The sequence below is a fragment of the Spodoptera frugiperda genome, chromosome 24, assembly GCF_023101765.2.
Source record: "Spodoptera frugiperda isolate SF20-4 chromosome 24, AGI-APGP_CSIRO_Sfru_2.0, whole genome shotgun sequence".
Taxonomy (NCBI): Eukaryota; Metazoa; Arthropoda; class Insecta; order Lepidoptera; family Noctuidae; genus Spodoptera; species Spodoptera frugiperda.
In genome coordinates, this window is record NC_064235.1 from 2,480,178 (window position 1) to 2,498,258 (window position 18,081).

At 40.9% G+C, this 18,081-nt stretch overlaps 2 protein-coding genes and 1 pseudogene across 5 annotated transcripts in view; 1 reads left to right on the forward strand and 2 right to left on the reverse strand.

Moving 5' to 3' along the window:
* Window positions 1-18,081, forward strand: part of LOC118278720 (alpha-centractin) — an 800,945-nt gene that overhangs the window by 37,627 nt on the left and 745,237 nt on the right. The gene's annotated exons all lie outside the window — the stretch shown is intronic.
* Window positions 1-18,081, reverse strand: part of LOC126912249 (aldo-keto reductase family 1 member B1-like) — an 84,624-nt pseudogene that overhangs the window by 23,404 nt on the left and 43,139 nt on the right.
* Window positions 773-18,081, reverse strand: part of LOC118278786 (glycerol-3-phosphate acyltransferase 4) — a 115,118-nt gene continuing 97,809 nt past the window's right edge. The window contains exon 11 of one of the 2 annotated variants that reach the window (XM_050703633.1): window positions 773-1,732. In XM_050703633.1, coding sequence (XP_050559590.1) covers window positions 1,645-1,732 — 88 coding nt within the window. In that variant the 3' untranslated portion in view covers window positions 773-1,644. The remainder of the gene's footprint in view (window positions 1,733-18,081) is intronic. The other variant, XM_050703635.1, reaches the window with a different exon arrangement.

The following is an 18,081-nucleotide window of genomic DNA, read 5'->3' on the forward strand; positions in this document are numbered from 1 at the left end:
GGGTGCTATGCTACGTTGCTGCGGATGCGTTTGACTTCCACCAATCATATTCATTGGTACACATAGCTTAGCACTGGTGGAAACGGACTCAGTTAAGCTATGTTTTTTTTATAGAAAGATACGTGCTGTGGATGGCTTCCCTACTATCGATACATCGCATACTCGAGCTGTGTATCTTCCACGCACAACTACATAGCTTAGTATCACTGGAAACGCTCACATAGTTGCACAGTTTAGCTATTACATCTTCGTAGCATAGCTACATAGCACAATGGAAAAGCACCCTAAGAGTCCCGTTGTGAGTTGAAACTAGTCCAAGTTTCCTCAAAAATCTGCTTCGAAATTTTGTTACAAAATTTCACGTTATAAATGGGACTTCTAACCCGTTAAGGCTGAGTACTACATCTAATTTTATCGACAAAAAAAATAATATGGGGGTTGAAGCCCTAATTGAAAATATTGAAAAATAGTGATTTTTTCGGTTCGGTTTTTTTCTCACCAAAACATTATTAAACATATGAAAAAAGTAATGAATTAGTTAGCCAAGGTTATTAGCTACCGTTTGTCGTTTTTTTTTGTTTCTACGACGCATACAACCTTTGATATCAAAAAATAAAATAAAAAAAATATTAAAATAGCCATAATTTTTAGGAGAGGGGATTCGACCCCTTCGACCCCCGACTCAGCCTTAACGGGTTAGAAGTCTCACCCCTATTACACATACATTGCGAGTAAAATAAAAGCTTAGAAAAAGTACCATATTGATTTTCGTTTATCTTCGACTAACAAAATGATACAATAGGGATGATGACGGGGTATGAAAATTAAAAATCTATTCAGTCCGTCAGTTAGGTAATGTAATAAAAAAATATATGACACGTATTTTTTTATATAGGAATCATCTAATGACTGACTAAAAACCACCCCGTTCCTACTCCTGCTTTTCAAGCCGGGGCCCCGGTAAACCCGTTAGGTAGTCCGCAGCACCAAAAGCTATATAGGCTGATGATGTGATCATAACGAAAAACCAAAAAAATACGTAACTTTCGTGAGACATACTAAATTAATTATTATGTTATCGGCTTACCCACGTAACTGTTTGACGAGGAACTCGACTAGTTTCAAGCCATGCTAGAGGGTCATATTCATGAGCAGCATTCCGCGACACACTTCCGTGTCGTGTAATATTAAAAATACGTAAATTAATTATTATGTTATCAGCTTACTCACGTAAAGTTTTGAAGTTACAATAAAATCATAAAAAATACGTGTCTAATATTTTAAAACAATCTACAAGACGGACATTACAATAAGAAATAAGTCATCTACCGTATTCTGTACTAGCTACTTCCGCGCGGTTTCACCCGCTCTGCTTGGCTCCTGTTGGTCATAGCGTGATGTTTTATAGCCTATAGCGTTCCTCGATAAATGCACTATTCAACACAAAAAGAATTATTCAAATCGGACCAGTAGTTCTGGTGATTAGCGCGTACAGACAAACAAACAAACTCTTCAGCTTTATAATATTAGTATAGATTACCAAGACGATATCAAACTCAGTAAGGAAGTGGTTGGAACCACGTGTGGCTGAGTAACCAGCGCTGATCAGTCCAATATAATAAACTACATTACATATATCACTATTTACTCCCCCTTTAATCTTTTACTAATTTCCTCCTGTTGTAACTCCCTCCATTCCTTTTTGGGTTTCATGCGTTTTAGCTGGCCGTCCCTGTAACAAAAGACATTAAATTTTAGATACATAATTATTATAAGTGTGGGAGAGCCATGCTTCGGCACTGCTGGGCTGGCTCGACCGGAGTGATACCACGGCCGAGCAGTACACCGACGTGAAACAACGCTTGCGTTGTGTTTCATAGTGTAGGTCCCAATTCCCAGCAACACTTAAATTTCCAAAACGCCGGCAACGCAATTGTAACGCCTCTGGTGTTTCGGGTGTCCATGGGCGGCAGCGATTGCTTACCATCAGGTGATCAACAAAAAAAATATACAACACTATTATAACTCCTCTAGTGTTGACTCGTCTTGTTTTGACCTCGACTGCGGGACAGGGGGTCTAGGGTTCGATTCCCGGGTCGGGCAAAGTATTAATGGGCTTTTTCGGTTTATCCAAAAAAAAAAAAAAATTAGCGGCATTACGTGCCGTAATGTGCACCTCTGCCAACCGCTTCGGGGATAAAAGGCGTGACCATAAGATACACACTGCTTTTGGCAATAACTTTTAAGTATCAATTGATGCTAACAGCTAATTCGACCTCGTAAACCCCGTTTTGACCCCCAAAAAGCCACTATAGACCCCCTAAATCACGATGTACTCACCACATAAGGTCGACCAGGCCTCCTCGTCTCGCGATCACAGCCTTGGCCAATAATTACTGAGCATCAGGCGATCTATCAACAAATTTGACCCCCTAAAAGCCACTATAAACCCCATGTTGACCTCCAAAAAGCCATTATAAACCCCATTTTGCCCTACAAAAAGCCACTATAAACCCCATTTTGACCTCCAAAAAGCCACTATAAACCCCATTTTGACCTCCAAAACGCCAAATACACCCCACAAATCATAATAAACTCACCACATAAGATCGACCAGGCCTCCCCGCCTCGCGATAACCGCCTTGACTCTATTGGCGAAGTCGACGGCGGACTCGTCGGCGGCCCGCGTCATGGCGGGCAGGTACCAGACGTCGGCCAATCATTACTTAGCATCAGGCGATCTATCAGCTAATTCGACCCCGCAAACCCCGTTTTAACCCCCAAAAAGCCACCATTTATTTTTGAGGTGGGAAAATCATCCAATGATTTCTCTCGCCCTGGGCGAGGCGAGAGGGAGTGTCGAACTCTTACTGACTAAAAACCACCCCGTTCCTACTCCTGCTTTTCGAACCAGAGCCCCGGTGAACCCGCTAGGTAGTCCGCAGCTCCGGATTAGAAAAAAAAAGCCACTATAGAATCACGATGTACTCACCACATAAGATCGACCAGGCCTTCTCGTCTCGCGATGACAGCCTTGGCTAATAATTACTTAGCATCAGGCGATCTATCAACTAATTCGACCCCCTAAAAGCCACTATAAACCCCATTTTGACTTCCAAAAAGCCACTATAAACCCCATTTTGACCTCCAAAAGCCACTATAAGCCCCATTTTGACCCCCAAAAAGCCACTATAAACCCCATTTTGACCTCCAAAAGTCACTATAAACCCCATTTTGAACTCCAAAAAGCCACTATAGACCCCATTTTGACCCCCAAAAAGTAGATGATAATAAACTCACCACATAAGATCGACCAGGCCGCCCCGCCTCGCGATAACCGCCTTGACTCTATTAGCGAAGTCGACGGCGGACTCGTCGGCGGCCCGCGTCATGGCGGGCAGGTACCAGACGTCGCAGACGATCGCCCATGACGTCATCATGTTCAGAAGATAGTGCAGCATGCCGTAGCGGGAGCTGTTCCAGAAAGCGTCGCCGAAACGGGGGTCGTATCTGTGGGGACGGAGATAAATTGGGTCAATGGAGAATGTCAATCACTACATAGTATAAAACAAAGTCGCTTTTTCTGTCATGTTGTATGTCCCTATGAACGCATAAATCTTTAAAACTACGCAACGGATTTTGATGCGGTTTTTTTTAATAGATAGAGTAACTCATGAGGAAGGTTTTTATGTATAATATAGGTATAATATATCACCATTGCACCCATGCGAAGCTGGGGCGGGTCGCTAGTATTACGTAAATTAAAAAAAATACCTACACATTCTTAAATTTAAATAGCTTTAAAATATTATTAAGTGATAGCCTACTACTTGGTTATAAGTATTGAAATATAAAATATATGAGACGTTGTACTATGACGTCACAGTACAACGTTAATTTTGTGTGAGAAATTCAAGTCATCAAAACTTTAGATGCATATAATTTGGTCAGTTTTGATTGTACGACAAAATTAAGTAGGTATACAGGGGACCTACTCCGGTTCTCGAATCCGAAGTTTCGTTTAATCTTCGTTTTATTGATTTACTAATGAAATTACTTAAAATAACGTTTTATTTTTAACTAGCTACTTCCGCGCGGTTTCACCCGCTCTGCTTGGCTCCTGTTGGTCATAGCGTGATGTTTTATATAGCTTTCCTCGATAAATGCATTATTCAACACAAAAAGAATTATTCAAATCGGACCAGTAGTTCTGGAGATTAGCGCGTTCAAACAAACAAACAAACTCTTCAGCTTTATAATATTATAAGTAAGAAACAGTATTCGGGATAACTTAATTAAAAATACAGACGAAAAAATAAATATTTGTAGCAACAAGAGTCAAAAGACTGGCACAGGGTGTACTTTTTCGTGGATAACACATAAGTCGCTGTAATTTTAAAAACTATAGGTATTCGATATTTTTCGGATAACAGTTGGAACCTTGCCGATCTGGTGCCATTTGGACGTCGACTTCAGGGAAACCCGGTATTACTTTCGCCACTCAAAAAGAGCTCTCAAAGTATTTTTGGAACTTGAACTCAAAGTATTACTGGGCTTCTTCAAAGTATTAATGAGCTTTTTTAGGCTTTTCGAAAATATCTCAGTAGTAGCACGGAGTCTGGAAATGTGTCCAGTATAAGGCAATAGGCTCACCACCTATTACATGGGACTTATAACACAAATGGTGAAAAGTCGGTGTAAATTGTATAGCGGCATTAAGTGCCGTAATGTGCACCTCTGCCTACCCCTTTGGGGATAAAAGGCGTGACGTTGCACTTACTAAGAGCGTCACGCTCACGGAAAATGTACTCTGTCTAGCATCACATGTGCATCAACATAATTGTACTTACTTGATGGCGACCGGGTATATGGTGCCGCCGACCTCGAAGCTTCCCTTCTTGAACTGCATCACGGACGTGTTGTTGATGCACGTGGTGAATAATGTACTCTGTCTAGCATCGTATATACAGCAACATAACTATACTTACTTGATGGCGACCGGGTATATGGTGCCGCCGACCTCGAAGCTTCCCTTCTTGAACTGCATCACGGACGTGTTGTTGATGCACGTGGTGAATAATGTACTCTGTCTAGCATCAAATATACATCAACATAACTATACTTACTTGATGGCGACCGGGTATATGGTGCCGCCGACCTCGAAGCTGCCCTTCTTGAACTGCATCACGGACGTGTTGTTGATGCACGTGGTGAATAATGTACTCTGTCTAGCGTCACATATACAGCAACATAACTATACTTACTTGATGGCGACCGGGTATATGGTGCCGCCGACCTCGAAGCTGCCCTTCTTGAACTGCATCACGGACGTGTTGTTGATGCACGTGGTGAATAATGTACTCTGTCTAGTGTCACATGTGCATCAACATAACTGTACTTACTTGATGGCGACCGGGTATATGGTGCCGCCGACCTCGAAGCTGCCCTTCTTGAACTGCATCACGGACGTGTTGTTGATGCACGTGGTGAATAATGTACTCTGTCTAGCATCGTATATACAGCAACATAACTATACTTACTTGATGGCGACCGGGTATATGGTGCCGCCGACCTCGAAGCTGCCCTTCTTGAACTGCATCACCGACGTGTTGTTGATGCACGTGGTGAATAATGTACTCTGTCTAGTGTCACATGTGCATCAACATAACTGTACTTACTTGATGGCGACCGGGTATATGGTGCCGCCGACCTCGAAGCTGCCCTTCTTGAACTGCATCACGGACGTGTTGTTGATGCACGTGCCCTCAGGGAAGATCAGGATGGGAGGGTTGTCCGGCACTGATATGTGTTCTTTTAATCTGGAAATTTATAGAAGTATACTTTATAAGCTTCTGCCATTTTTCTTCTTCTTTCTTTCTTTATTTTATTAACTAGCTGAGTCGGCGAACTTCGTACTGCCTCAAACATTGTTTTATCATCTTTTAAACCTTCCCTGGACTTCCACAAATAATTCAAGACCTAAATTAGCCAAATCGGTCCAGTCGTTCTCGAGTTTTAGCGAGACTAACGAACAGTTATTGATTTTTATATATAGAGATTAAATATACTTTAAAAGCTTCTGCCATTTTTTTTCTTTCTTTCTTCTTTTAAGTCTTTGACTGCCAATAGAAAACTGTTGAAGGCAAATCCTCCGCTAACGTCGGTCACCGGTGACCACCACGGCGTTCAATGTGTTAAAAAACGTTGCCCCACACTAGGATTTTCTCCTGTGTCGTGGGTGCGTTTACAAACATACAAGTTTACATACACATGACACACAGACTCAAGAGTAATAGCCTTTATAACTCAGTCTTTTAGTTAACTATAAGATTATCTTTTAGGACACACAAGAGTTGCTCCGTGCGGGAATCGAACCCGCTACCCGTTGCGCGGCAGCCAGTTGCCCAGCCACCGCACCAACCGTGCAGTCGCCACAGAAAATAAATAGATAAATTAATTAATAGATGCTTTTAAGTGTGGGAGAGCCATGCTTCGGCACGAATGGGCCGGCTCAACCGGAGTGATACCACGGCCGAGCAGAAAACCGACGTGAAACAACGCTTGCGTTGTGTGAGTGAGGTTACCGGAGGCCCAATTCTCCCCTTCCTAATCTTCCCAATCCCCGATTCCCCAACAACCCTTAAATTCCTAATGCCGGCAACGCTGTTTCAAGTGTCAAGACGTTTCAAACGAGCAGACGAGTCACCTGATGGTAAGCGATCAGCGCCACCCATGAACATCCGCAACACCAGAGGAGTCACAGGTGCGTTGCCGGCCTTTTAAAAAGGAGTATGGTCTTTTCTTGAATGTTTGAAGATTGTATTTAATTTTGGAAATACCGCATACCTCATTCCACAGTTTTGCAGTGTGGTATATTCCGGTTTAGGAGGCCGGAGGTTCAATTACCGGACGTAAGTAAGTAACCATGGACACTTGAAACATCAGAGGCGTTACAAGTGCGTTGCCGGCTTTTTGGGGTTAGGAATTTAAGGGTTGTTGGGGTATCGGGGATTGGGAAGATTGGAAAGAGTAGTAATTAGACCTCCTATACCATAAAATAACTGAATAGGGCCTCTGCCCTCTTATACAGTAAAAAACTGATTTGCTTTCAATTTAATACACAAATATACAATTTCTCACCTCTTAGCAACAGCATGCCTGTCTTTGACCTCAGACCTCTCAAACCAGATGTGAGGAGACGCCCTCGCGAGCGCCCTCTGAAGGATACCTAGGAAACCGTTGTGTCTTTGACCGATCTGAAAACATATCGATTTACATTAAATAAAATATCTCAACGAATTTTTTTCAACGTTGTCCCACAACTAGGGTTTTATCCTGTGTCGTGGGTGCGTTTACAAACATACAAGTTCACAATACAATTCCAGACAGTGCTACTACTGAGAAATATTCGAAATAAGAAAAAACTCAATAGTGTTTTCCCCGACCTGGGAATCGAACCCGAGAACCCTTGTCCGGCAGTCTCAATTACGACCACTCGACCAACGAGGCAATCATATAATATTCTATTGTCATATTAAACCAGATTTTACGCTAGCCAATTGATTAGTAATCAATTATAGCGTAAAATCTGGTTTTAGTTTTATTACAGTGTAATCAATTATTACACTGTAATAAAACTAAACAACACAGGACTCGAACCCGAGACACCAAAGTTCCAGGGCAGCTAGTCAACACTTATATACACTTAGGCATAAACATAATATAAAAATTAAATACAAACCTGGGACTCGAACCCAATACTTAAATAATAAAAAAGAACCAATAACATGCAACACTTAACCATTTACATTTACATGGCAACCCCAGGACAATCACAAATATATATAACCAAGATGTTTTTACCCAAAAAAATATATTAAACATATTTTAATAATTCTAATATAGGGTGATTAGTAATTAGTGAACGATATTTAAACACGTGATTGTACTCATGATTACAAACAACTTTCCCGAAGAAACTTTTTTTGTATACTCATTAGTTTTATTTTTATCACAATAACAAAATAACAAAATATCGCGCGCGCGTGCTTTCGCATGATCAGCTGTTAGCAGCGAGGCGGCCGAATTTTGGAACTTAAGCTGCTAAAGGTAAGCGTCCACAGACCCGTATCGTACGCATTCCGTAAGACGTCATCAATACGCATCGCATATAGGCATTGCCGATGAAGCGGTCCGTACGATGCGGATCAGTGGACGCAATTGTATGAGTTTCTATACAAGACAAACTAAAATCCGTTGCATGTGTACCTTAACAGCTGATCATGCGAGCGCACGCACGCGCGATATTTAGTTATTGAGATAAAAGTAAAACTAACGACTATACAAAAAAGTTTCTTCAGGAAAGTTGTTTATAATCATGAGTACAATCACGTATCAAAATATCGTTCACTAATTACCAGTCACCCCTATACAATGTAATAGGGTTGAGAGTTCTAACCCGTTAAGGCTGAGTACTACATCTAATTTTATCGACATGAATAATAATATAGGGTTGGAACCCCAATTGAAAATATTTAAAGTTTCGGTAAAAATAATTCAGAAATAACTTTTTTTATCACCAAAACATTATGAAACATATGAAAAAAGTAATGAATTAGTTAGCCAAGGTTATTAGCAACAGCTTGTCGTTTTTTTTATTTCTACTACGCATACAACCTTTGATATCACATAAAGTAAAAAAATATATATTAAAATAGCCATTATTTTTAGCCTCCATATCCCGGGTTCAACCCCCCCCATATTATTATTGTTTGTCTATAAAATTAGACATAGTACTCAGCCATAACGGGTAAGAAGACCCACCCCAATAACATTGTATAGAAAAAAACCATACAAAAACGACTTACCAACGAGTAACAATTATCACACATTAACACCAACGCGTCAATAGGACTCGTGTGATTCGCGACACAGATACCATTCTTCGGCTTATAATGAGCATCGTGATAGGTGATCACGGCCGATATACAGCGTGATAGGAAGTTGAAACACATTACTGATACTGCGTAATTAATTCGTTGTTTCGTCTTTCCATCTGGTAAGGTCCCGATGCACGCGGTACAAGCTATAAGCCACCAAACCTAGAAACCCGGGATGATAACATGTGATGGGGTTTTGATTGAACATTTTTCATATGCAAGCCCCCCCCTTCCATATGAAAGGGGGGGGATTCTTTTAAAAAAGAAAATCTCAATAAGTTAATAGCGTCATTATCCTCAACAAATCTTTTCCGAAAGCGCGTTCGGCGGTCTGATTGGTTGCTTTATTCGAGCTGGCCAATCAGAGCGCCGAACGCGCTATCGATTCGATTAATTTGAGCGTAAAGCAAACTCATACTAAGGGAAACTCGTACTAGGTCTTCAGAGGCGATGAAAGAAGGCCTAATACGAGTAATATACTAGAAAGTTGTTTCAATACATAGGAAAAATTTTCAATCTCAAAATGTTCCCATAAAATAATGCTGTTGGACAAACACAAATGGTATTATTAGAATAACATATTTCATGGAGGGGTGGACAGAGGTGTAACATATAAAATGTTACACCTACTTTACACCAGCTATATTATGAGTCCCATGTTATAGAGGACGATTTTATACTCAACTGAGCATTTAAAAAAATCAAATGAAATACTTTGCTTGACTCGGGAATCGAACCCGAAACTTATTTGCTTGGTAGTCTTGATAAATGAAAGATTAGTCTAGAAATAAATGTGCATAAATAATAAATAAATATAATTGTTAAATAAATAAAAGAAAATATGAAAATATAAAAAGCGTAAATATATAGAAAGAATTGGACAACACAAAGCAAGAAAGACGGACAACATAAAGACAGCCATATTTATTATTCCATTAATTAATTCTATCCAAAAACATAACAAGACCAAACGTATAACCCAACAATTAACGTATTACCCAATTCAATACAAACTTTCCATTTGATTCCAAACAGGCAACGTCGACAACTGTATCACCCAATATGTCCTCCATTCCAGACGTTCTACCCAAACTAAGTTTCTACCCAAAACAGACACAATGTATCACCCAGAAATGGTTACAGATATTAATAACCCAACTTACAACGACACAACAATAAAATGACACGTTTTACCCAAACGTATCACCCAAAAATTATAATAATAGACACTGGATTCCAATTTGACGTCTTATAGTCAAATCTCAATAACCTTATCTGTAGATTTGATTATTAGAAATAAAATTTTGACACATTTCGTATTGATTTTATGCCAAAATTCTATCTTTATCGACTGACAGACATATTATTGAAACTATAACCTAAACGTATCACCCAAAAACAGACACAAACGTACTACCCAACTAACTGCATCACCCAGAAAATTCCAGAAAACGTCCTACCAAAGAGAAACACGTTTTGATGCTTAGTACTCCAACATCTATTGGACTGGTGTGGTTGGCGACACAGAAGCCATTGGCTCTTGGCCGGTACTGCTCATTATGGAACCTCGCGTGGATGGAGAGGCCTCGGATGATCACCCTGATGCTGGTTTTGTACGAGATCTTTCCAAGTTTGGTGCGTAGACGGACAAAGGGGACTAGACTGACGACCCATGTTGAGGATACCATTACTAGCACCTGATGAGAAGTGAATTTAGTCAATAACATACTGTAAGTGGCTAGTACTGGGGCCTTAGTCTGCTATTACAATTGTGTCAGAATGGTCGATCATTGAGCAGTGCAAGAGGGACGAAGCTATGCAGGTTGTATAGCTCCGTCCCTCTTGCACTGATGGGAAGTATGCTCCGTAGATCATGGACGTCTGAAACAGTACAATAGTTTCAAGAGTACCTACATCCTATACTTGTGAAAACATCTTGAGGTATTGCAATGACATAAAGTACAGTCAGCCAAGTTATTTAGTATACAGGGTAAATAAACAAAGATACATTCAGTACAGAGACAGTAGCTATTGTTATACTAAACTGTACGCTTTGTAACGAAGACATCTCTTTAGTAAGCCCGGAGCTGCGGACCACCTAGCGGGTTTACCGGGGCTCAGGCTCGAAGAGTAGGAGTAGGAACAGGGTGGTTTTTAGTCAGTAAGACTCTGACACTGCCTCTCGCCTCGCCGAAGACGGTAAAAAATGTAACTCAGTCGGCGCTAGACAACCAATGGTTACTGTCTCTGTACTGAATCTATCTTTATTTTTCTTACCTGTATATTAAATAATTTTGCTGACTATACTTATGCATACAGTGGACACACCTTTTCACCAGTTATTAATCTAGCTGTAAACTACTGATTAATTGACTACAATTGGCAATTCTGAAGCAGCTCAGGTATTACTAGAGTCTTCGATAACCTCTCAACAAATCTGCATATGTACTTGGATCCTTATAAAAATATGACTGAAAGATTTATATGGCTAATATAATATTATAAAAAGAAAAAGAAGAGAGATAGAAAATAAATAAATAATAATTATTATTAGTAAGAAATAAGGAAAATTAAATAAAAGTAGCGAAGAAAGAAAGAATATATAAGAAATAAATTATCATATAAATATATTTATAATAATTATTATATATTGATGACATATTTTTGCTTGTCTCGTGGGAATCGAACCCGTCATTAAACATTTCGGAGCTTCTAACTGCCGTACTCAGAGTCTTCACCCAATCTTTAGCAATTGTTTTCAGAACAAAATCTTTACTAAGGAATAGTTTAAGTCATCATTAAATGTCTCTGAGTGCGGCAGTAAATTAACTAAAATTCACGGTTTACTTACGTAAATTAATGGAGAAAAGCTCTACTAGTTTCGAGTCACAGAGGGCTGCACGACGTCGCCGCGTCTGCGCACGCTACTCATAATGAAGAGTCCCTCTGTGACTCGAAACTAGTAGAGCTATTCTCAGTGAGTAAACCGTGACTCATAGAGTTTCGAGTCACAGAGGGACTCTTTATCATGAGTAGCGTGCGCAGATGCGGCGACGTTGCGCAGTCTACTGGTACTCAGTGAGTAAATCGTGATTTTTAGTTAATTTAGTCTAAAAGACTCCTACACGAAAACTATTATGGTGAAAATTTTAGACAATATATAGTTCTACTCACCCCAATGACGAATATCATTATCCTCAGTGGCAGTAGGAACATGTATCGGACGACGAAACCCATCGCCCATATGATTGTGAGACGCCATGTCAAAAACTCATATTGTCTGTGAAAGAGAGAAATACATGGTTAAATAAAACTATTTGAAAAGGGGGAACGGCCTTCAAAAATTAAAGTGCGATCCTCCATTTTTTTTTAGTCGGGTAATATACCTAAAACTTCTTTCTTTATAAATATATTATGCTCATAGTCATGTTTACACAACAATACTCTCATTACTTGTTACACGTACTGCTATTAATGTTCCTAGCGATTAGAATTCCTCATTTCTAAATATTTATGTTTACCTGTGGATAGCGTTGTGGGTTACATTATGACCACAACAAGTCACTGTTATATTAGTTGTAAGATTTTATAATGTAACTGTTTGCCCTTCCTCAAAATGAAAAATAAAATAAAAAAATAAAACTTTCTACGTTTGAAAAATAGAATGTTGAAAACCGCATCTATATGATTAGTCATGATCGTTCCACTACAGGATAAAGGCCTCCCATGATTAAATTAACCACCTTCAAAAGACAAAGTGCGAGCTTCCATTTTTTTAAGCGGGTAAACATACATACATACACACTGGTCAAAATGAGAACCTTCTAAGTTTGAAAAATACTATACTAGAAGTGGCAACAAAATCAGTTCAGCTAAACTCGAGATTATTGCGCACAAACATACATACACACAGGTCAAACTGAGATCATCCTTTTTCGTCGGCTAATAATGTAAATTTAAACTAGTCAGAATTTATTTCAATACTAACTTCTGCCAATGGCTTCACCTGCGTTCCCGTGGGATAAAAAGTAGCCTATGCCTTTTTTTTTTTTTTTTGAGGGGGGAAAATCATCCAATGACTTCTCCCGCCTTGGGTGAGGCGGGAGGGAGTGTCAGACTCTTACTGACTAAAAACCACCCCGTTCCTTCTCCTGCTTTGAGCCGGAGCCCCGGTAACCTTTTACGTTGTCCGCAGCTCCGGATCAGGCATCAGCCCTACTGGGCCCCATCTGTGGTGGTCTGGCTCTTTGAGGCGCGCGCGGAACGCGACGCGCCGTACGCACGGGTCTGGTTCTGGTCGGGCGGCGAGCTACCCTTGCTCGCCGTCCGCAGACCCGCACTTACGGTGGCCGGAGATCGTCACGCGATCCCCGACGCCCGGAGTGTCTTCTGCGGCGGCTGGGGCGTGAGGAGGATCGTTCCCTCACGCGCTCCGCCTCCTCCTTAGCTAGCATGACTGCTTCGCAGAAGGAGGAGACGGCGTCCCATTCCCTCTCGCTCCGCATCATGGCCTGAACCAAAGCCGGACGCGAGAGGTCACCGTCGCCGATCACATCCCTAAGGACACGGCGGTGCTCAGCCCATGCAGGGCACACCGCTACTGTATGCTCCACCGTGTCCTCCGGGAAGTAGCCTATGCCTAGCCTTATTCTAGACCATAATCTATCTGTTTGACGATTGCTTACCATGGCCATCAAGTGATCCGTCTGCTCGTTTACCGGCTTATACCATAAAAATAAATATATCTCAAGGACATTCCATCAAAATTACTACAGCAGTTTATGAGTAAAAGCATAACATAATTATAAGTGTGGGAGAGCCATGCTTCGGCATTGTTTGGCCGGCTCGACCGGAGTGATACCACGGCCTCACAGAAAGTCGACGTGAAACAACGTTTAAACCCCCCTTCTCAATCCCCGATTTCCCAACAACCCTTAAATTCCTAACCCCCAAAAGGTGTTTCGGGTGTCCCTTACCATCAGGTAATCCGTCTGCTCATTTACCGGCTTACACCATAAAAAAATCAATGTCTCAAGCACATTCCATCAAAATCACTACAGCAGTTTACGAGTAAAAGCATAACAAACGAACATTCACCTTGATAAATAAATTAAAAACAATTTCACTTAGAAACAATCGCGGTTGATTGCACGATAACAAACACAACCACCTATGGAACGGATATCTTTATGTATTATTATTAATATTGTGTTTATATTAATCCAATTATCTTGTAATCTTGTTGATTATAAATCATGTATTTGTTCTGGAAATTACAATCTTTCAAAGTCAAAATCAAAGTTAAGCCAATAAAATTGCGCTTTTTTTTAAGGGAAGATCATTCAATGACTTCTTTCGCCTTGGGCGAGGCGAGAGGGAGTGTCAGGTTTTTATTGACTAAAAACCGCCCCGTTTTTACTCGTGTTTGTCGAACCGGAGTCCCGGTAAACCTGCTAGGTAGTCCGCAGCTCCGGATCAGAATAAAATTGCGCTAGTGTTGCAATTCAGGTACGAAATTTAACAATATTAATGCCCTAGTATGTCCAGAGTAAGTTCCTGTTTAGGGACTTGGGATTGGGGATTGGAGATTAAGGATTGCCGATTTGAGATTGCGATTGTCAAAGTCAAAGTTATTTATTTCAAATACACCGGGAAGGCACTTTTGAATGTAAAATCAAATATAATAATATTAATAACGTCTGTCTGTCGGTCAGTCCTCTAGTTGCTTTATTTGCTCGTTCCAAAAAGTCAAGGTCAATATATTTTAAATGACATTGCTACGTCATTGAAATTACTTGACAGATTAACTTTGCTAATGTAAAAAGTGCATTCACACTGACATTACATTATTTATTTAAATAATCGTTCTTATGTACTTATACGATTAGTGTTATCAATTATCATCTTTTTTTATTATTATGATATAAGTCGGTAAACGAGCAGACGGATCACTTGATGGTAAGCAATCTCCGCCGACCATGGACACTTGAAACACCAGAGGCGTTACAAGTGCGTTGCCGACCTTTTGGGGAGTAAGGAATTTAAGGGTTGTTGGGGAATCGGGGATTGGGAAGAGGGGTAATTGTGCCTCCGGTAACCTCACACAACGCAAGCGTTGTTTTACGTCGGTTTTCTGTGAGGCCATGATATCATTCCGGTCGAGTCGGCCCATTCGTGCCGAAGCATGGCTCTCACACACTTACACTAATATCACACTATCATTATCATCTACATAGATATCTATACTTAATATTATAAAGCTGAAGAGTTTGTTTGTTTGTCTGTACACGCTAATCACCAGAACTACTGGTCCGATTTAAATAATTCTTTTTGTGTTGAATAGTGCATTTATCGAGGAAGGCTATATGCTATAAAACATCACGCTATGACCAATAGTAGCTAAGCAGAGCGGGTGAAACCGAGCGGAAGTAGCGAGATTGGAAGCGACCTGCAAACATTCACTCCCATACCTCATTTCCACATACCTATTAGTTCTCGTTAACAAATTCCAGCTCCTCAACTCTTCAGCTTCGAAGACGGACGTGACCTGGTCTTCAATGATGGACTCCATGCCCGCCTTCACCAGATCCAGGCAATTCGAGAGATCAAACTCCATATTACTCTGTAAATAATCAAGATAGACATTTAAATCATCAACAGCCTATAAGTGGCCACTGCTGACCAAAGGCGCCTAGCTTTTTGGGGATAAAAGACTAGGGAGTGTGGGATTTTTACCTCACTAAAACCACCCCGGTGGCCACCCTCAACACCTGTAAGGGGCACCGGGTCCTCTTAATAGACCTGCTCCGGAGCCCCAAGGTGGAACGCTTGTTACGGCACATCCCTAGGGTGACCAAAGGCCTAAACTCACACGGAGAAGGTTTGAGCATTAATCACCACGCTTGCTCAATGCGGGTTGGCGATTTCAAACTTATAATTTAGAAGCTATAAGCCCAAGTTTCCTCGCGATGTTTTCCTTCACCGTTTATCAGTGGTGTCTAAAAAATGACTGCCTCGTTGGTCGAGTGGTCGCAAGTGCGACTGCCGAACAAGGGGTCTCGGGTTCGATTCCCGGGTCGGGTAAAGTATTACTGGGTATTTTTCGAATTTTCGAAAATTTCTCGGTAGTAGCACGGAGTCTGGAATTGGTATCCAGGATATGGCAATAGGCTCACCCCCTATTACATGGGACTTATAACACAAATGGTGAAAAGTGGGTGTACATTGTATAGCGGCATTACGTGCCGTAATGTACACCTCTGCCTACCTCTTCGGGGATAAAAGGCGTGACGTTGTGTGTGTGTGTGTCTAAATAATCTTAGAAAGTACATGTAACTCGGAAAAAGTCACATTGGTACTTTGCCGTTGGTAGGTTTCGAACCCTCACGCATGAGAAGCGAGCGTCTTAAATCTCCTGGCCACTATGACATTATAGGTAAGCGTCCACAAGCCCGCATCGTACGCATTCCGTATGACGTCATCAGTACGCATCGCATGTAGGCATTGCTGATGATGCGGTACGTACGATGCGGATATTTTTTTTTTTGGGACAAGTCCGCCACTACCACCCACATTGCTGCAACTCCTGTGCACCAGGATCTACAGTAGATACAACCATGCAAACACCGGAACACTGAAGTCCAACGTCCCAGGGACATGAATGACTGTCTTGGATCGCGCAACGAAATAAATCATAAGATATTATTAGAGGAGATGATGCGGATATGAGTTTCTATACAAGACAAACTAAAATCCGTTGCGTGCGATGCGTACGATGCGGGCCTGTGGACGCGTACCTTAATTCTCAATCTCTTAAATAACTAGATGAGGCCGGCATTTCCTATCGGACTACTCTGAGAAGAAATGCCGAAACAAACTCAGGAGGTCATAGTCTCTTTTAAAGTCCAGACAAAATCAATTAAAGATGTCGGAGGAATGAAGACTAATCAACAATTTCTACATGGTCTTGGTGCACTGACCAGCCCAAAGAGGCGAGACGACGATATGATGGAAAGTAGAATGATAAGGTGACTGCGATTGATAACGGAATATGGTACAATACGAATCTAGATGCCTTGGTTTCTATGCTGATAGTAGTGATAAAGATATAAAAGGTGCAATGTTGATTGCAATTAAAAGAGGATGCAAATCCTGGTCCCACCTTCCAATAGCTATGTGTGTTACATCATTGGATAGGTAATTTTGAGCTGAATAAAAGTTACTATGGCGCCGAGTTGCAAATCTTAGTCCGTTCAGAGTTATTCTTTGTTAAACATGGTAGTTTTATCAGTAGAAGATTTGGAACTTAGCGCCATAGTAATAGCTATGTAGCTATTGGAAGTGGGACCAGGATTTCATAGAAACTCTGGCATCCTTCTTTGTTTCAATCTCTATATATAAAAAAAACTGTTCCGTAGTCTCGGCAAAACTCGAGAACGGCTGAACTGATTTGGGTAATTTTGGTCTTGAATTGTTTGTAAAAGTCCAGAGAAGATTTAAAAGATGAGAAAAAAGGAACCCCGTATAATTGATACGGCAGATACGGTGGGAGCTACGCCACTGGTGCTACTAGTGTGCATGGACGGTGCTGACAGCTTGGCATTAAGGTATCCATCAGTTCGTTCAACCCTCTATTCGCACAAAAGAAAAAGCCCATTTTATTTAGCGCCAATTTGACTATAAAACAAATTCGCTTTCTCTGTCCTTATTTCCCTTTGTATTCTTAAATCTTTAAAACTACGCAACGGATTTTGATGCGGTTTTTTAATAGATAGAGTGGTTCAAGAGGAAGGTTTATATGTATAATACATGGATAATATATCACCATTGCACCCGTGCGAAGCTGGGGCGGGTCGTTTGTATTTAATATTGACAAAATTCAGTATCCTAAAATCACCCCGAGACAAGAATTTAACCAAATTTTTATGTTTAGAAGACCAGAAGCCAAGAAACCCTTACCTCTCCATTCCCCTGTGTGGTCTTGGGTCCGTTCTGCACCCGTTCCTGACTGGTGCTCCGCTTGTAGTTCAATTCTGGCGAAGGACCGAGGATCTCTTGCCGTTCTATCACCGTCATCTTTGTACCTGGTGGGAGAAAGAGAGATAAAAGAGTTAGAGGATTGGATGGTGTATTTAATCTGCGA